The sequence below is a fragment of the Colias eurytheme genome, chromosome 18 (assembly GCF_061535395.1).
Source record: "Colias eurytheme isolate Ceu_HAF_F1 chromosome 18, ilColEury1 Martin Lab GWU primary, whole genome shotgun sequence".
Taxonomy (NCBI): domain Eukaryota; kingdom Metazoa; phylum Arthropoda; class Insecta; order Lepidoptera; family Pieridae; genus Colias; species Colias eurytheme.
In genome coordinates, this window is record NC_142997.1 from 6,382,876 (window position 1) to 6,402,397 (window position 19,522).

The following is a 19,522-nucleotide window of genomic DNA, read 5'->3' on the forward strand; positions in this document are numbered from 1 at the left end:
TTAGAGGAAAAGTTATTTACGATCGATCTGAGATCGGGATTAAAAAAACTATAACTGCGGAATAAAGTTTAATGGTAAAGTTGTAGGTATTTAAAATATTTATTACAACTTTTGCTTTTACACTTCTCGCAATTAACCACAAATATCGAAATATCCCAGTTCATATATTTTTTATAAAAAAACAAGGCTAAAGTTTAGATATCATTTCAATCAATGGTAAATAATAATAGAAAATACAGTAAAATTAGGACAAAAAAGGTCAAGTGCGAGTCGGACTCGCGCACCGAGGGCTTCGAACAAACCTAATTGTTTTATTATGTTGTATCTTTAAATGTTGCTTGTAGCAATTTTTTCTTTGTCTGTGCTATAGGACGTGGGGAGTACCTTGTAGGTTGTGATTCCCTTGCAAGTAGTTGCTAGTTTCAGAATATGCGGTTTTAATTGCTATTTCTTCTGATTCAGATTCAAATTGAATTTGAATCAGAAGACAGAATAATATCTTATAAAACAGATACGGGAATAATTACGAAAAACATGAATTTTTTATTACATTATATAAAAAAAAAAATTAATCTTATAACCCCTTTACTCATGAACGCAAATGTAATGTAGGTATTCAATAATTGATATTCACATCAAAAACTTAGGTCTATTATACCTTTAAGCAGTAATAAAATCAAATTTCTATGTCAACGCAATTAGAAGATACAGCCGTAAATGTAGTCTAATAAAAACGTACTGGAAATAGTTCAAATTAAAAGTAAATTAAACGAAATACATTTATTTGAAAATGAACAGCAAAATGACGGTAGAAATAAATGGGCAGAGGGTCCGCGATAATGTGCGCGCGAGTAGCAGACGAAAATGGACGACTCCGCCGCTCGTTCGTTCTTATAAAGGCGCGCCGCACCTCGGTGAGGAAGGCGCGGGGGGTGGCCTTCCGGATTTTACTCCAACACCGCCTCTCCTGACGGGGCAGGGTCCTCGCTGCCTTCAGTGGCAGCTGCAGCTCGTGTGGAAGGGCCAGCTTCGCAGTCTTCAGCGTTATGATGTGCATCGTAACCTGGAATATACAAAAAAACCGACATTGAAAAAAAAAATACTTAAACCAATGCAAATGAGGAAAGCTGAACCGGAAAACCGAACCGTGTAACAAACTTTACACAAACATTAACATTTAATATTAAAAAAACATTTCACGATTTTGGGGAAAATTTTACCCTGTACTGGTATCCCTAATGTTAATCACATGATTATACCATAAATTTGAAACTACGTAAAAACAAATGGCGTCCTGAACAACAAGAACACTTCGTAATTTAGTCGGATAACACAAAAAAATGTTTACGTCTATTTCGATGAAAATATTATATATTTGTAGATAATTTCACATTAGAGTTAATGAAAATGTATCAACTATATCCAGTTCTATAAAACAATATACTTCAAATAAGTTTACTTACGTGTGAAAGGTAATATTTGGTAATCTTCGTTCCGGCCGATTTTTACAACCAATCACACTACAACGCACCATATTTTCACTTAAAGTCGGATTAAAACAGATCACTGTCAACGTTTATTAAACTTTGAAGTCACTTAACAGCGAGAAAAAACAGAAAACTAGCAAAACAATGGACTGTAGCCGCTTGTTTGGGACAAACTGCCTTTGTCCCCAACAAAAGAAATCGCATAACATGAGAGAAACAAAAAACAATGTTTCTGTCTCTCTTGCTCTTAGCTTTATAGTCATAAGTGTATTTCTCTCACGCATTCCTTGTCATTTTAGTGCCTCCTCTATGGTTCATTCTCACTCTACGGTTTGAGCGGTTTTTAGTAGATGTCGCTACGTAGCACAGACGTAACAAAAAATCTGTAAACCATGAGTTCCTCGCAGGAATAAGAGGTTCCTCGTATCTGAGATTCTGTCTAATGCTTGTCAAATGTCAATGTCAAATTGGGATGAATTAGATAATTATTCTCGGTCACTTTTAAATTTCGCATTTAAAGTCACCAAAGATGTTCCAGTCCAGTGTATTTAATTATGGATTAGTTCATTAACTATTAAGTACAAAATAGTGATAATTTTCGAATAAATTACATTTTTCTCGATCGAACGATACTTATTTTTCAACATGGTGGTTGGTGCTTTCCCTATAGCTAAACTCTCCGTGTTATTGGTGAAGCAAATAAGCAAACCTATTGCCAATATTTGTAAGGAAAGAGCGAAAAATAGTCCCTTTTTCAGAACCTATGTTTGTATGCCTCCCGCTCAATGTAAGTTAATTTTTTTATAGTAATTAGAAATGTATCATTACATTAGGTCATAGTTATTCTTAACTTATAACCACAATTTTTTATTTTAGTTTATAACTGGTGCGAAGTAAAAGCGAAAATGTGGATTTTAAATTTAGGAAAACCAGTCAATATTCCAGTCCTAAGTCAAGACATGGCTATTGAACTAGGGGCTAATCTCCTTGGAGAAACTGTTATATTTGTTATTGGGGCTGGTTTGCTTATCATTGAATACAACAGGTAAATTTTTTATTTTAAATATAATCAATACATTCCATGTATTGTATTTGTTAATTATATTTTATTTTTAGACAAAGCAAAAAAGAAGCAGCTAAGGAAGCTAAACGTGAAGAAGAAATGAAACATATAACAGGAACCATAACAGATTTATACTTCACTGTTCAACAACAGCAAACACAGCTTAGAGAAATGGAGAGATTAATTCATTCAATTGGTGAGATATTATTTACATTATATCTAATTGAATTAATACACTTATTATTTGAAGTATTTGAACCTTTCTAATGAACAACATTTTTTTGTAGGTGACAAGAAACCAGATGGTCCACCAAAAGGTCCTTCTGGTTATAAACCCCCAGGCGGCTCATCACCAGGAGTAACTTCCCCACCAAACCAACCCAAAACTGAAAATATAAGTTATTCACATTATATACAATCATCAGCACCTTACCCCAATAATGGAATTATTCTACAATCGCTCAACTATATACAAATGGATGTATTAAGTTCTGTCTTTGTACAAACTCCCGAACAAGAAAGAAAAAAGGTTGTAGAAAAAAATAACAACTATCAACGAGAGCCTGCATTGCTTTCAGAGGCTCTTCATAACATAGAAAATAATTTTAGAAGTTTGTTTTGAAAATACCAATGAAAGTATTTTGTAATGTTATTTATTTTTTGTAGACAAAACAGAGTATTCTTTACATCCTGCAGATTGATAATATGCAAATAATCTTGCATATTTATTTTAATCTTTGTGAAATAAATGGAGTTGAGTATACATACACTTCTACTAAAAAATGTAATTGTAAGTATGTAAGTGATAGACCTATTCAGTGAGAAGATAGAAAGATTTAACATCATCAGTCATAAGTTTTCAAATTATACTTCATTCAATTCGAAATAAGGGAATTATTGTAGTTGAATAGTTGTGTATAGGCCTTTTGCGATGATGTAACTGGATATTGTTTTTGAACCAGTTACAAGTTTAACAAGTAGCATAATTCAAGCAGAGGTGCCACCTAGGTCTATTGGCTTTGTACAGCATTTGAATAATTTCTGGTGTGAATAGGGAATAAGCAAGATCAAGTAGTGCTTTATTTTAAACAAAATTGTTACCATGATAATAATATTGTGTATAATGTAACTTTAAGTGATCAGTGGACATTATAGTTAAGCCACCATAATATAAATTACTATATATAATCTGCTGTTTTATTGAAGTTTTGTTTAAAATCATTGTTACAAATTACTATGTAACAAGATTTAAGCTTTATTTTGGAATTTAACCATTGAGGGAGTTAATAAAAAATGAAAAAATAAATACTTGACATCAAAATCTTTACTGTTCAAGCCATTCACTCATATATTTGCAGTCTTGTGGTGTAATGAGTCCAGTGGACGAACACCTATGTATTAAAGGGCAAATGCCACAAGGTACTTGCACCAAGCCTGGTGGAGGCAGCAGAGATTCTATCGCCCTATATACTCTGCTACCATCAGGATAAACACTGCTCTCTGCTTTGCCATCAAACACCAGTGTGTTTAAAATTGTTATCACATCTTCCACCTCCAGTTTAACCTGCCAAAGAATAGTCTATACTAATATTATAAAGAGGAAAAGTTTGTAAGTATGTATGTAAGTATGTATGTATGTATGTATGGTTTTCACGCAAAAACTACTGGACCGATTTCAAAAATTCTTTCACCATTAGAAAGCTGCATCTTTACTGAGCAACATAGGCTATATTGCATTTTCAAAAAAATTAGAGATCCTTACCAAAAATGCAATAATGTAACCCAATGTGTAAAAAAATCCTCAATAAAACTTCTGTCATCGCGTGCGCTGCGGAATCTATTGAAGATAGAACAAAAAAATGTTCTACGGTATTATAGAATGGATCAATATCTACAAGAAAGTCCGCGATACCATATGTCCATCTTCAGTAGTTATGTTACTACAACAACTTTTTTACGTTTTCAAAGTAAATAGAAGTGCCGACAGTAATCAAACCATGTTATCCATACACATATATTAATCCTTATCCCATTAAATGATGTTTTATTATAGACTGTTTCAATACCAGCAAAATACTTTTTAAATGAAAAGAATTGGATATTCCATTCAAAAGATATAACGAATTTTTAAAAGTGTCAATCTACAGAAAATAGTAGGTATACTGTTCGAGCAGGCCGTAGTGCGGGGGTCACGGAGGAATTCTACCAATATGCGTCTTGACGGATTACAGTGGGGTTTTGGTCGGTAGGAATCCGACATAACCCACGGCCCCACGGGACGGGGTAAAGGTGATTTTCATGTGATTAAAAATTAAACCTATAGTCCGACCTATATAGTAGACTTTTACTGTAACGATATCGCTATCTATGCGGGTGAAACCGCAGGGCATTGCTAGTATACAATAAAGCAATAGATAGAAATTTATAAAACATTAACTCATAGTGAATATATAAAAGTATGGTATTTTAGAAATGTTAGAGAAAAAAAGCCGAAATAATCTATCAAATAATGAATGAAATAATGCCTTTATGATTATAAAAACATATTAGAAAAAATACTATGTAAACCTAAAAGTGTGAGTTACAAAAATGCATAAATAGTTGGATAAGCCTTATTACATAGATTTTTTGTTCTTATCACCAAAGATTATTTATGAAGTTGCACTTACTTTACTTATACCTAAGTCAGTTATATATTTTTGTACTTCAGCCGCTGTTGCATAGGATTGTGTTCGGCCGACTATTGGCCCACGTGGATTATTTTTAATTTTATCTGCTCTTTGTTGAAGAAACCTCAAACACTGCCTATTGAGGATATCTACAAATTCAGATTCAAAGTCCTGGTCCTGATACCAAGCTCCTCCTGACACTGATCTATCAGGCTCCAAATTATATAGCATATATACTTTCTTTTTTGAAGCCTGAAAAAGATTTCATGGTTATTATATAATTACTTTATTTTGTACATAATATTAATAGATTTAGTTATAATACTTACATTAACGGATTTTACAGCTTTTATAAGTTTTTTGCTCTCCAAATTCTTTAAAATCTTTGTAAGTTGTGTCATACTTAAGTTTGATCGGTTCCTTATGTCCCGGATCCAGATTCCCTTATTAGCTGCTTCTTCTATAAGATTATAAACTACCTTTTCTTCATTATCTGCACCTTTTATAACTTGTTTTGCTGTTTGATTTTTTATTCTATAAATAATAATAATAAATGATAGATGCAAAAAATACCTACTACCAAAAATATAGTTAAAAATAAACAAAAGACTTACTTATATATTAATGATCCACCTTGCTTATAAAGTTCAATTTGACCTTGTTGAAGGAGTTTATTAATAACTTCAACGAGCTCTGCTGATGATAACTCGGGAACTGCAGCAGCCATATCGGTTACAGTTAACCCTTTAGGTTTCTCTTTTGCGGCATTTACAATTTTCTCAATTATCAAATCATCAGATTTTACATCACTCATTTTTGATGAATAAAAGGATTATCTTTTAAGCTCCTATTCATATAATGTAATTGGGCGTAATTATGTTAAATATATTTTGATTTATTATTATTATGTTTAAAACAGCACCTTTCACGTTAGATTCACAGAGCAAGTAATATAGATATAAAAGTACTCTGTGCTCCACAGAGTAATAGAGAGACGGCACCGTAGAGTGAGAATGAACCATAGAGGAGGCACTAAAATGACAAGGAATGCGTGAGAGAAATACACTTATGACTATAAAGCTAAGAGCAAGAGAGACAGAAACATTGTTTTTTGTTTCTCTCATGTTATGCGATTTCTTTTGTTGGGGACAAAGGCAGTTTGTCCCAAACAAGCGGCTACAGTCCATTGTTTTGCTAGTTTTCTGTTTTTTCTCGCTGTTAAGTGACTTCAAAGTTTAATAAACGTTGACAGTGATCTGTTTTAATCCGACTTTAAGTGAAAATATGGTGCGTTGTAGTGTGATTGGTTGTAAAAATCGGCCGGAACGAAGATTACCAAATATTACCTTTCACACGTAAGTAAACTTATTTGAAGTATATTGTTTTATAGAACTGGATATAGTTGATACATTTTCATTAACTCTAATGTGAAATTATCTACAAATATATAATATTTTCATCGAAATAGACGTAAACATTTTTTTGTGTTATCCGACTAAATTACGAAGTGTTCTTGTTGTTCAGGACGCCATTTGTTTTTACGTAGTTTCAAATTTATGGTATAATCATGTGATTAACATTAGGGATACCAGTACAGGGTAAAATTTTCCCCAAAATCGTGAAATGTTTTTTTAATATTAAATGTTAATGTTTGTGTAAAGTTTGTTACACGGTTCGGTTTTCCGGTTCAGCTTTCCTCATTTGCATTGGTTTAAGTATTTTTTTTTTCAATGTCGGTTTTTTTGTATATTCCAGGTTACGATGCACATCATAACGCTGAAGACTGCGAAGCTGGCCCTTCCACACGAGCTGCAGCTGCCACTGAAGGCAGCGAGGACCCTGCCCCGTCAGGAGAGGCGGTGTTGGAGTAAAATCCGGAAGGCCACCCCCCGCGCCTTCCTCACCGAGGTGCGGCGCGCCTTTATAAGAACGAACGAGCGGCGGAGTCGTCCATTTTCGTCTGCTACTCGCGCGCACATTATCGCGGACCCTCTGCCCATTTATTTCTACCGTCATTTTGCTGTTCATTTTCAAATAAATGTATTTCGTTTAATTTGCTTTTAATTTGAACTATTTCCAGTACGTTTTTATTAGACTACATTTACGGCTGTATCTTCTAATTGCGTTGACATAGAAATTTGATTTTATTACTGCTTAAAGGTATAATAGACCTAAGTTTTTGATGTGAATATCAATTATTGAATACCTACATTACATTTGCGTTCATGAGTAAAGGGGTTATAAGATTAATTTTTTTTTTTATATAATGTAATAAAAAATTCATGTTTTTCGTAATTATTCCCGTATCTGTTTTATAAGATATTATTCTGTCTTCTGATTCAAATTCAATTTGAATCTGAATCAGAAGAAATAGCAATTAAAACCGCATATTCTGAAACTAGCAACTACTTGCAAGGGAATCACAACCTACAAGGTACTCCCCACGTCCTATAGCACAGACAAAGAAAAAATTGCTACAAGCAACATTTAAAGATACAACATAATAAAACAATTAGGTTTGTTCGAAGCCCTCGGTGCGCGAGTCCGACTCGCACTTGACCTTTTTTGTCCTAATTTTACTGTATTTTCTATTATTATTTACCATTGATTGAAATGATATCTAAACTTTAGCCTTGTTTTTTTATAAAAAATATATGAACTGGGATATTTCGATATTTGTGGTTAATTGCGAGAAGTGTAAAAGCAAAAGTTGTAATAAATATTTTAAATACCTACAACTTTACCATTAAACTTTATTCCGCAGTTATAGTTTTTTTAATCCCGATCTCAGATCGATCGTAAATAACTTTTCCTCTAATTTTTGTTACCTATATTCTCTTCCGTTTGAAATTGATTTCATTGTTCTATAATATTACTTTTATGTTTCAAAAGTTAATAAAAAATCATGTTGAACAATATTACTTTGTTAATTTCAAAAGTTAATATTAAATTAGTGGTCCACTTAGGTCGTGCACATGGCCCAGGGGGGGGCATGGCCCATGACCCCCATGACCCCCCCCCCTGGATCCGCGCTTGTACCGGCCGGCCGCCCGGCTATATATTTTATACCCGTGCGAAGCCGGAGCGGGCCGCTATGTTTTTATATACAACGTTCACAGTTTTTCTGTAGTGTATTTACTATTTAGTATCAGCATTGCACCCGTGCGAAGCCGGGGCGGGTCGCTAGTTAAGTTAATAAATAACAAAATCTTTTCAAATCTGTCTTTTTCTTCATAAACCTATCTTACAAAAAAATACCCAAACATTTATAGATATTTTGCCAGTTTTTCGGATAAAAAGTTTTTGTAATAGTTGGCAACATTGACGTAAGGATTCGCCATCTCGTTCGGGTATACGCCGATGTCGTCTCTAGTACATTCTCCCTCTACGGACGGCACTCAGTACTTCGATTTCGAGCTCACGCACACATATGCATGTATTACTTAGGTCAAATATTATATACCAACCTATGAAAAATTTACGTCAAACATGACCCACATTGCTGCCAACATTTAAAAAGTAGACGTTGCTAGTGATGTCTCTTTATGAGTGCTAGTATCGATAAAACTTCATATCGATATCGATAAAATTATCGATGCTGGGTAACAACACTACTAATTCTCATCCTGCATCCATATATTCAAATTTATAGGAAATTAAAAATAAAACAACAATGTAGATGAATAAGTTTATTATAATATTAATTACATAATAACATTTTTATATAATATTAAAACTCACTATTATCAGCAAAAATGGATAATTCCATTTGAATTTTACTGAATATCTTTATTTAGGCATGTAGGACTGAATTCGGCTTAAATATTATGTGAATACAACTAGATTCACATTTTATACTTTTCCTTGAAATATTTTGCGGGATTTCTATTAAATCTCGTTCTAAATTTCGATACCAATATATCGTTGCCGTTCGGATCGCCATATTGGAATTGTATAATAATAATAATAAAAAAAAATAATAAAATAACTTTATTGGCATTAAAAAATAGGTACAGCTTATATTATATGAATCCATAGGCTCCTGAATTAGTTAAAAACTGTGTCTCAGGAGCCAAAAGAAGAAGAAGAAGAAGAAATATGAAGAAGCCGTTGTTTTCTTTGGACATAATAATATCTCCTCCAATTGATTCTACAGCCAGAACATGACGTGGAGACGTTTTCTCATAAATTGTTATGTAATTATTATGTTTTATCTTCCTTATAGAACAGTCATTGGGTACATATTGCAAATATTTAGTCACAAATCACAATTATTACACACAAAGATTTTAACATTGTTTAGGTACACAATATAACACTTTTTCTTCTTTTTTCACTTTTGGCAGAAATATTACAAATTAAAAAATGTACTGTACACTGAGTAAATAACAAAATTTACGATATACGAAGAACAAACTTTGTAAACATCCACCAAAACAATAAAATAAAACGCCATTTTGAATTCAAATTTCAAACAACAAATCAACATCAAGACGTTGTCTATGCTTAAGTCATAATTCCATTGACAAGAAATTGAAGAAAGAAAGAAATAATTTATTAATGTACTAGCTTAAAATTAAAATGTACAAAAATAAGGTTTAAAAAAAAAGAAGAAATAATAATAAATAATTAAAACTAAAATATTAAATCTTTTATTATATGATTACATCGGAGAGGCCAACATTAGAAATATTTTTATTTTTTCTAAATGTTGGCAAGCCAGACTTGACCTTAGGTCTTGGAAAAGTACAAAATAATTTGAACTCTATGTCAATGGAATGAAGTTTAAAATTGCTTGATAATGGAAGCCTAACCAAAACGATGTTCTAAGTGTCGACCCACTGGTTAGATTATTAATATATTATTATCAAAATTCTGTTGGTTTGGACCGTAGAGTGAGAATGAACTATAGAGACGACATCGGCGTATACCCGAACGAGATGGCGAATCCTTACGTCAATGTTGCCAACTATTACAAAAACTTTTTATCCGAAAAACTGGCAAAATATCTATAAATGTTTGGGTATTTTTTTGTAAGATAGGTTTATGAAGAAAAAGACAGATTTGAAAAAAAATTTGTTATTTATTAACTTAACTAGCGACCCGCCCCGGCTTCGCACGGGTGCAATGCTGATACTAAATAGTAAATACACTACAGAAAAACTGTGAACGTTGTATATAAAAACAAAGCGGCCCGCTCCGGCTTCGCACGGGTATAAAATATATAGCCGGGCAATATAATATTAACTTTTGAAATTAACAAAGTAATATTGTTCAACATGATTTTTTATTAACTTTTGAAACATACAAGTCAATAACTGCGTTAAAAACAACCGACTTCAAACTTGCACTTGCAACATTTACAAATACAGACAAAAATGCTCATAAAATAAAAACTACTGGGCCTATCCGAATAAAATTTTTATGGGACCAATTCGACACCATCCCGCATCGAACAAAAAAAGAATCACGTAAATCGGTTCAGAAACCACGGAGTAATCGGTGTACATACATAAAAAAAAAAAAAAAGAAAAACCATACCGGCCGAATTGATAACCTCCTCCTTTTTTTTGAAGTCGGTTAAAAAGTAATATTATAGAACAATGAAATCAATTTCAAACGGAAGAGAATATAGGTAACAAAAATTAGAGGAAAAGTTATTTACGATCGATCTGAGATCGGGATTAAAAAAAACTATAACTGTGGAATAAAGTTTATTGGTAAAGTTGTAGGTATTTAAAATATTTATTACAACTTTTGCTTTTACACTTCTCGCAATTAACCACAAATATCGAAATATCCCAGTTCATATATTTTTTATAAAAAAACAAGGCTAAAGTTTAGATATCATTTCAATCAATGGTAAATAATAATAGAAAATACAGTAATTAGGACAAAAAAGGTCAAGTGCGAGTCGGACTCGCGCACCGAGGGCTTCGAACAAACTTAGGTAATTGTTTTATTATGTTGTATCTTTAAATGTTGCTTGTAGCAATTTTTTCTTTGTCTGTGCTATAGGACGTGGGGAGTACCTTGTAGGTTGTGATTCCCTTGCAAGTAGTTGCTAGTTTCAGAATATGCGGTTTTAATTGCTATTTCTTCTGATTCAAATTCAAATTGAATTTGAATCAGAAGACAGAATAATATGTTATAAAACAGATACGGGAATAATTACGAAAGACAAAATTTTTTTATTACATTATATAAAAAAAAATATTTTTATTTTTAACTTATAACCCCTTTACTCATGAACGCAAATATTGTAATGTATTCAATTGATATTCACATCAAAAACTTAGCTTTATAGTCATAAGTGTATTTCTCTCACGCATTACTTGTCATTTTAGTGCCTATTTATAATAAAAAAGTACTGGGAATAGTTCAAATTAAAAGCAAATTAAACGAAATACATTTATTTGAAAATGAACAGCAAAATGACGGTAGAAATAAATGGGTAGAGGTTCCGCGATAATGTGCGCGCGAGTAGCAGACGAAAGCGCGCCGCACCGCGGTGAGGAAGGCGCGGGGGGTGGCCTTCCGGATTTTACTCCAACACGGCCTCTCCTGACGGGGCAGCGTCCTCGCTGCCTTCAGTGGCAGCTGCAGCTCGTGTGGAAGGGCCAGCTTCGCAGTCTTCAGCGTTATGATGTGCATCGTAACCTGGAATATACAAAAAAACCGACATTGAAAAAAAAATACTTAAACCAATGCAAATGAGGAAAACTGAACCGGAAAACCGAACCGTGTAACAAACTTTACACAAACATTAACATTTAATATTAAAAAAAACATTTCACGATTTTGGGGAAAATTTTACCCTGTACTGGTATCCCTCATGTTAATCACATGATTATACCATAAATTTGAAACTACGTAAAAACAAATGGCGTCCTGAACAACAAGAACACTTCGTAATTTAGTCGGATAACACAAAAAAATGTTTACGTCTATTTCGATGAAAATATTATATATTTGTAGATAATTTCACATTAGAGTTAATGAAAATGTATCAACTATATCCAGTTCTATAAAACAATATACTTCAAATAAGTTTACTTACGTGTGAAAGGTAATATTTGGTAATCTTCGTTCCGGCCGATTTTTACAACCAATCACACTACAACGCACCATATTTTCACTTAAAGTCGGATTAAAACAGATCACTGTCAATGTTTATTAAACTTTGAAGTCACATAACAGCGAGAAAAAACAGAAAACTAGCAAAACAATGGACTGTAGCCGCTTGTTTGGGACAAACTGCTTTTGTCAATTTGTCCCCAACAAAAGAAATCGCATAACATGAGAGAAACAAAAAACAATGTTTCTGTCTCGCTTGCTCTTAGCTTTATAGTCATAAGTGTATTTCTCTCACGCATTACTTGTCATTTTAGTGCCTCCTCTATGGTTCATTCTCACTCTACGGTTTGGACAGTGTCAATGTCAAATGTCAATTATCAGTGTCACTTAGGTCACTTGACATTCACTATTCAGTGACAATTGCCAACTGTCAAGCATTGAGGTATTATTATAGAGAGGGCACCACGAACAAAATCTGTGCGACAAGCGCGGCGGCCGCGGCGCGGGGCGGCTAGTGAGTCATACACTTTGTAGATATTCTGCCTCTTATTACTTATAAATTAAAACCAATCAATGATACAAATTAATATTGTTTATCTTAGGGCTGATTTTTCAATCCTTGGTAAATACTTATTCGTCCGTATTAAACTACCATTTCAAAAATGTATTCTTTGCCCGTCTTTGACAGTTTACGAATTACGAGTGACATTTTAAGGGTGTATTCCGTTAAGCAATGCGACCACTGTAAGGTGTGACGTCAATTCAGTATACTGTGAAGCCGTTCCTTTATAGCCAGTTATACTGGTTACGATTTAAAACGGAACGCAATCCAGTATACTGTCAGCCGCATTTTTTGACGCAGCATTCAAATGAGTGTATTAAAGTTTTCTAGAACATAAAAATAAACTGTTTTGGAGTACTGTCCAATTAAAAATATTTTAATTAATATTAATTGTAAATTGAATTTATAATATAATAAAAGTAAGTACTTTTTCGTAAAAAAGAATAAAAAAGAACTTTCAGCTCGTATTGAACATTTTCAACACAGTCTAATAAAGTTAATTTTTGCAATTCTTCCATTGTTTTATTTATTAATCCAAACTAATTACAGAACTTTAAAATTTTCTGATTATACTGTAGCTTTGTTTATAAGACGTTAGGCACTCGAGTGGTTTTGACTGGTCATATTAATTAATACTTGCTCTGTGGACTGATCACGTGATCAAAGTACTGCGAGTACCTTACCTCGAAAACGCCAGTGCTCACAGTAGAATATGGCGGCGATTAATGACGTCATAAATTTCCCTAGGGTACTGCGGCAGTATACTGGCAGTCCATAATGGAACGAATTTTTCTACAGTGATAGCACTGTGCAGTGGTTGCAGTGCATATCGGAAGACACCCTAATACTATCGTGTAATACTTTTTTGGGCGGATAAGTTTTAACCAAGAAGCTTATATCTAATACACTGGAGATTTCAGTAAGAACATTAACTTGTAACAAGAAAATATGACCTTGAATGACGCCTGTATGTTTTTTTATCCCTTTCACACTTTCACCTTTCAACTTAGCAAGTTAGGTGTGAAAGGGATAAAAAAACATACAGGCGTCATTCCATGTCATATTTTCTTGTTACAAGTTAATTTTCATACTGAAATCTCCAGTGTATTAGATATAAGCTTCTTGGTTTTAACCATGGATTGAAAAATCGGCCCTTATTAAAATAAAAAAATGTGTGCGTGTACTAGTGTACACACACGTAAGAAGTGAAACTTCTTTATGACCTTATTTTTCAAAAAATAACTTACTATATGCAACTTTCCAGAAATACGTCGAGTCACGCGTGGTAGGGATAAGAAAAAGATGACGCGTAACGGAAAAATGTCACGCGTAACGAAAAAATGTTACACTACATTTTTTTCCAACCCCAATAAAGAAGTTTCACTTCAAAAATATGAATAAACTTATCAATTAAAACCAATCAATGTAACAAAAAAATTGGTGGTGTTACAAAAAGTGTAGCATAGTATAGCGATGGCTTCTCTAGTACGTAGTAACTCAATGCTGTCAAGTGATAATTTGAAAATGATATAATTATTTATCTAGAGCATTTTGTTTGTTATTTTGATATACTTTGTTTATTTTAAAGTATTAAAACACCAAGATATATTCAATAGGTAGGATTCAAGGAGTAAAGAGTAATACAATTGGCCCTATTGTATTATATTTATTACATACTCTGTGGCTTATAACTTAATTCTATATCTATCTCTGGACTCTAATGTTTGACAGTCATCTCACATCTGTCTGCTGTCACCTGTCCCACTTCAAGTCAAGATTCAAATATATAGTATACTGCATACTGTATAATAATAACTGTTTAAGTGTATAGCAAATATACAAAATTCTACACTGAAATTGACTGAAATAATCACAGAAATAATTGTGCACAAAGTAGTATAAACTATGGGGTTTCTTTAGAGAACTGCCGCACGTATTATAGGTTTTTTGTGGGGGGGGGATGGGGGGGAGGACGGGGGGACCCTCCCACCAAAAGGGGAAAGTTAGGAAGCCAATAGTTTTGGAGAAAAATCAATTTTCCTATTCTAACCTCAAAATGTATGGAATTGGTGTAACAAAAATTTTACGATACATAAATGAAATACAAATGTGAAAACCTACGTAGTTTTTTTTATTTGAGTGGGAATCGCCCTAAAGTCGCTTCTGGCACTCGCCGGCCGCTGCCGCGGCACGCTCGCTTCGCTCGCTCGGCTCGTGCGGCAGTTCAAATGTTAACCTAATACGCTCGTCGCTTCGCTCCTCGCTACCTATTTGAATACTAAAAGTAAAAGTTTAATAGTTTTTTAACCTACGTAGATTATTTTTAAGCTATTGCATAGCTTCTATCGCGGGCCTTGAGCGCGGGGACCGAATCCTGAAATTGCGTAACGAAAAACCTCACGCTCCCCACTCCGACGGGCACGGAGGTGTGGCTTGAAGGCATGCTATGCAATAGCTTTGCCGCGGCAGTCCCTGAGTCCCCGAGTGCCACATGTCTTTTTTGTTTGAGTGGGAATCGCCCTAAAGTCGCTTCTGGCACTCGCCGGCCGCTGCCGCGGCACGCTCGCTTCGCTCGCTCGGCTCGTGCGGCAGTTCAAGAGTTAACCTAACACGCTCGTCGCTTCGCTCCTCGCTACCTATTTGGATATTAAAAATAAAAGTATAATAGTTTTTTAACCTACCTACGTAGATTTTTTTTTGTTTGAGTAAGAATCGCCCTAAAGTCGCTTTTGGCACTCGCCGGCCGCAGCGTAAAGTCACAGTACAGTGAAATGGAACGTCTTGGTGATTGGTCCGCTTTTTTTGCACAACAAAACGGATAAATGCACTTTTTTCGCACAAAAAATTATTAACTTTAAAAATTAATAACTAAAAAACTACAAGTTTCCTAACGATAATATTTTGGAATTACAATCTTACATTACCTAGCTAACTAAAAATATAAATATTTCCAACAAATTCGTGCGGCAGTTAACTAAAGCCAACCCTAAACTATAAACATGAAACAATAAATTGATCAAAATATGTTCATAAGTGTATAACTGTATAATTTTATCCAATTTATATGTTAATGTTTTCACCAAATAATATTGAAACTAAACTTTCCTAGATTGTTTACCCGTTCATGCAAGTGAACCAGTGGATGGTATATTTTGCTGCATTGATAATATAACACAAAATTACCTTATTATTTATCATGCTGTCACAAGATGAAATAAAACCTATGCCTTGTAAGGTATATGCATCTATAGTAGAGGACTTCAATAAATTAACATCATACAGTAGGAAGGCTGAAAATGAATTACGAAAAAAATATAAAGAGTTTGTATTTTGTTTATAAATCTATGTCAATAGCTCATAATAATAATTTATTATATTATAAATAATTTTATTAAAATTATAATTTTTAGTATTCCACCAACAACTATGGGAAGCATTATATCTTTATTAGTTCAGAGAGCAATGAAACATAATTACAGAAAGTCTCCAGTAATTTCAAGCAAATACTATGACTTATATGAAAACCTGATGAAAAGTCAAAACAAACATGATATTATAATTCAGTAAGTACCTAGCTAAATTAATAATATAATTTAATGGATAGCAATGTTATATCAAACCTATCTATGTAACAAATTAAAACCGATCAATGTCAATCAACAAATATCCAATCAATGTAACATATTTAAGTGTTTAAAATAACCATTACTTCGCAGGTTAGCTGACAGTCAATGTGTAAGTCCTGCACTTTTCGTCAGATCATTACTACAAAATGTATATTCAGATTCTGCAATGGTCAAGAAATGTTTAAAGGACTCTACACTTATAGAAGATAAGGATTTGGCTTATCAAGTATTTTTGGTATGTTTTAATTAAACCTAACTATTGATCAGTATATACTTAAATCATTGTATAATTACTTATATTATTATGGACATTGATGTCATCTAATTAAAAAGCAAGGCATTTTAAATAAGGTCAGGTGGGGTAAGAGGGTCACTGGGGGAAGAGGGCCTAGAGACCATAACTAGTAAACCGAAGCGTTTATGACTATGTACTTTCCGTCGATAAAAAAGTGAAGGCGAATTAGTTTGAGCGGTTTTGAGTAGATGTCGCTACGTAGCACAGACATCACAAAAAATGTAAACAAATTTGACAGTTGCGAATTCGGCTAACACCAAGTTGGCTCGTTTTTTTGCGAACCCATATTTTAGTGATAAAAGTGTGCTAGAAATATTTTAAATATCCTGATACACGGAGAAAACTGTAAGTATTTCTTTTATTAATCATTTTAGTTAAGAAACAACTAAATATTGTGAGTTTCTTTCGCTTGAAAATCCTAGACTTCATAAACAATAGCTGGGGTAAGAGGCTCACTATTGACGGTGAAAGAGGAACATATGTTTCTCTTCCCCCGTGTGAGGGGTGACCAACATTTTGATTAATTTATAATTATATGTGGATAAAATGAAAAGAAGTGACTGACTGTTCTGTACCTATTACAATTTTAAATTATAACTAAAAATTTCTCGCTCATGTGTTTTTTTTTTATTTAATAGGCGGGCAAACGAGCATACGGATCACCTGATGTTAAGCGATTTCCGCCGCCCATGGACATTCGCAACTCCAGAAGAGTCACAAGTGCGTTGCCGGCCTAAAGGATTATGCCTCCTGTGCCAGTAATTACTTCAGGGCCTCATCTCACCACCAAACCGGAACACAGTGATGCAAGCACCACTATTCGCCAAGTTTCGCTAAGTTCGCCTGTCTCAAAATTCCAGAAATTCCAAAGAATTTCTTTTGGATCAAGAAGATCATTTATATTTTTAACTGACTTCTTAAAAAGGAGAAGGTTCTTAATAGATGAATTAAAATACTGATTCGCAATATTGATCTCATCACATAGTGCCATTGTTATTTTTAAAGAGTAACTAACTAGGAAAACTAGTTAGGGACAGACTGTTTACCATTACTATGTATGATTAAATAAAAATAGAATTATAACTAGTCGACTTCTTTTTAGTTTGCCACCTCTGATCGAACCTGTATGTCCCTCTTACCCCGAATTGATGTATTCTTGTTTTTTATTCCAAATTATACCTTATTTCATCGATATTAAGATCTAATATTGACCAAAGACATTCTATCTACAAATTAACGAACATTTAGCAACGAATATTTTAATTCAAACTCCAATCTTAGGAAATACAATGACTGTCCCTCTTACCCCTTGTAAGGGGGAAGAGGAACGATTACTCAATCTTGACATTAATGTCAATATCTTCGTAAGAACTGTTATTAGAGTAATGACATTTAGCCTACGGGAAGCTAATACATAAAGGTAAGTTCTGTGTGTTTCAAACATCTTAAAAAGTTATAAATGTTGTTCCTAGCAGTCAAAATATTTTACTGAAAATGAAATATGTTCCTCTTACCCCACCTGACCTTAAATGTTTTTCAAACTGAATAAATTACATTTATTTATTTTTCAGGGTATAATGAATGATAATCAATATGGTCACTATGCTGATATTATCAAACAGTAAGTATAATAATTAATTATAACAAAGGAACAAGTCTTACTTCATATTGGTAAAAAATTACTGAATGAAATTGCATTCTGAATTAATCAAACACCTTTTAATAATGATGTATCCTTTTAATTATTACTAAATAATAAACAAAATTATTAAACTGTTATGTTCTGTGAAAAAAAAAATCTTATTTTCTAGATCAATTGGATTAGAGTATGAGCTACGATTGGAAAGAGAACTAAAATTGATGAATATAACATTCTCTGATGAAAATATTTTACGCACTAGAGGGTATGATAAGACTCCTGACTTTAAATTAGAGGTCCCAATCGCTGTAGACGGTTTCATTGTGAACTGGATTGAAAGTAAAGCATTATTTGGTGATGAAGAGAACCATATGGGTTATCTCAAAGAACAATTAATATGCTACTGGAACAGATTTGGTCCAGGACTAGTTATATACTGGTTTGGGTATCTGGAAACTTTGGACAATATGCCAGAAGTGAATAACATGTTCATACTTAGGACTAAGTTTCCAGATAAAGACAGTATAACACAATATAAAGTAGATTTTTGATTGTTTTAATGAGATTAAAAGTATTTCCAAGTAATTTATGTTTTATTTCATATCAAACCACTATACGTAGTAACACACCTAGCTGCTAGCATTATTTAGTAGGTCATAAAAGAAGATAACAAGAATAACAAGTGTTTTGATATGTTTATAGTTATGTGTTGAGATTAGAATATAAAGAATGCTTGGGTGCTACGCTAATCAAAAAATATAAACAATCATTCTGAAAATATTAATAATACTAGAGGTCCGCCCCGGCTTCGCCCGTGGTACATATTTCGCAATATAAGGTAATAAGGTAGCCTATGTCCTTTCGCGGGTATCAAAATATCTCCATACCAAATTTCATGCAAATTGGTTCAGTAGTTTAGGCGTGATTGAGTAACAGACAGAGTTACTCTCGCATTTATAATATTAGTATGGATTGTCCACTCCAGGGCATGAGCCATAGGCCATAGGCGGCCTGAAACTGTAGCGCTGAATGAAATGTAGAGGAGATTACTGCGCGTGGGTACTGTCTCACCCGTAATACAATATATCGACTACAAATATTACA

At 33.5% G+C, this 19,522-nt stretch overlaps 3 protein-coding genes and 2 long non-coding RNA genes across 7 annotated transcripts; 3 read left to right on the forward strand and 2 right to left on the reverse strand.

Moving 5' to 3' along the window:
- Positions 1 to 765: 765 nt before the first annotated feature.
- On the reverse strand, positions 766 to 1,811 carry LOC149900709 (uncharacterized). The gene is made up of 2 exons (XR_016457718.1): positions 1,464 to 1,811; positions 766 to 1,063 (listed from the first exon to the last, which is right to left on the reverse strand). It is a non-coding gene; the product is annotated as an uncharacterized LOC149900709 (long non-coding RNA).
- Positions 1,812 to 1,925: 114 nt separating this feature from the next.
- LOC149900710 (optic atrophy 3 protein homolog) lies at positions 1,926 to 3,738 on the forward strand. Its single transcript, XM_090112171.1, has 4 exons — positions 1,926 to 2,274; positions 2,364 to 2,532; positions 2,604 to 2,746; positions 2,838 to 3,738. Exons 1-4 carry the CDS (start codon positions 2,133 to 2,135, stop codon positions 3,170 to 3,172), a joined length of 789 nt encoding a protein of 262 aa, XP_089968297.1. The 5' UTR covers positions 1,926 to 2,132; the 3' UTR covers positions 3,173 to 3,738.
- Positions 3,739 to 3,856: 118 nt separating this feature from the next.
- On the reverse strand, positions 3,857 to 6,150 carry Polr3F (RNA polymerase III subunit F). The gene is made up of 4 exons (XM_090112170.1): positions 5,834 to 6,150; positions 5,549 to 5,753; positions 5,220 to 5,471; positions 3,857 to 4,114 (listed from the first exon to the last, which is right to left on the reverse strand). The coding sequence occupies exons 1-4, from the start codon at positions 6,031 to 6,033 to the stop codon at positions 3,875 to 3,877; spliced, it is 897 nt and encodes a 298-aa protein (XP_089968296.1). The 5' UTR covers positions 6,034 to 6,150; the 3' UTR covers positions 3,857 to 3,874.
- Positions 6,151 to 6,226: 76 nt separating this feature from the next.
- Positions 6,227 to 7,272, forward strand: LOC149900712 (uncharacterized). Its single transcript, XR_016457754.1, has 2 exons — positions 6,227 to 6,574; positions 6,975 to 7,272. It is a non-coding gene; the product is annotated as an uncharacterized LOC149900712 (long non-coding RNA).
- Positions 7,273 to 14,662: 7,390 nt separating this feature from the next.
- On the forward strand, positions 14,663 to 19,003 carry LOC149900713 (CDAN1-interacting nuclease 1). Of its 3 annotated transcripts, none has more exons than XM_090112696.1 (6): positions 14,663 to 14,751; positions 15,968 to 16,179; positions 16,269 to 16,421; positions 16,575 to 16,719; positions 18,351 to 18,400; positions 18,591 to 19,003. In XM_090112696.1, the coding sequence occupies exons 2-6, from the start codon at positions 16,055 to 16,057 to the stop codon at positions 18,967 to 18,969; spliced, it is 852 nt and encodes a 283-aa protein (XP_089968822.1). In that variant the 5' UTR covers positions 14,663 to 14,751; positions 15,968 to 16,054; the 3' UTR covers positions 18,970 to 19,003. The 3 variants fall into 3 exon arrangements, with proteins under 3 accessions (XP_089968822.1, XP_089968821.1, XP_089968823.1); XM_090112697.1 differs by lacking the exon at positions 14,663 to 14,751 and adding an exon at positions 15,873 to 15,891; XM_090112695.1 differs by lacking the exon at positions 14,663 to 14,751 and having other exon boundaries at positions 15,852 to 16,179.
- The last annotated feature ends 519 nt before the right edge of the window (positions 19,004 to 19,522 follow it).

Excerpts from the sequence above, each read along its gene's own strand:
- LOC149900710 (XM_090112171.1), top strand. The coding sequence starts at position 2,133 with ATGGTGGTTGGTGCTTTCCCTATAGCTAAACTCTCCGTGTTATTGGTG. Across the intron at positions 2,275-2,363 it reads TTGTATGCCTCCCGCTCAAT|TTTATAACTGGTGCGAAGTA; the intron begins GTAAGTTAATTT and ends TTTTTATTTTAG. Across the intron at positions 2,747-2,837 it reads GAGATTAATTCATTCAATTG|GTGACAAGAAACCAGATGGT; the intron begins GTGAGATATTAT and ends ATTTTTTTGTAG.
- LOC149900713 (XM_090112696.1), top strand. The coding sequence starts at position 16,055 with ATGCTGTCACAAGATGAAATAAAACCTATGCCTTGTAAGGTATATGCA. Across the intron at positions 16,180-16,268 it reads TTACGAAAAAAATATAAAGA|TATTCCACCAACAACTATGG; the intron begins GTTTGTATTTTG and ends TATAATTTTTAG. Across the intron at positions 16,422-16,574 it reads AAACATGATATTATAATTCA|GTTAGCTGACAGTCAATGTG; the intron begins GTAAGTACCTAG and ends ATTACTTCGCAG.
- Polr3F (XM_090112170.1), bottom strand. The coding sequence starts at position 6,033 with ATGAGTGATGTAAAATCTGATGATTTGATAATTGAGAAAATTGTAAAT. Across the intron at positions 5,472-5,548 it reads AAGCTGTAAAATCCGTTAAT|GCTTCAAAAAAGAAAGTATA; the intron begins GTAAGTATTATA and ends AATCTTTTTCAG. Across the intron at positions 4,115-5,219 it reads CTGACTTAGGTATAAGTAAA|GTTAAACTGGAGGTGGAAGA; the intron begins GTAAGTGCAACT and ends ATTCTTTGGCAG.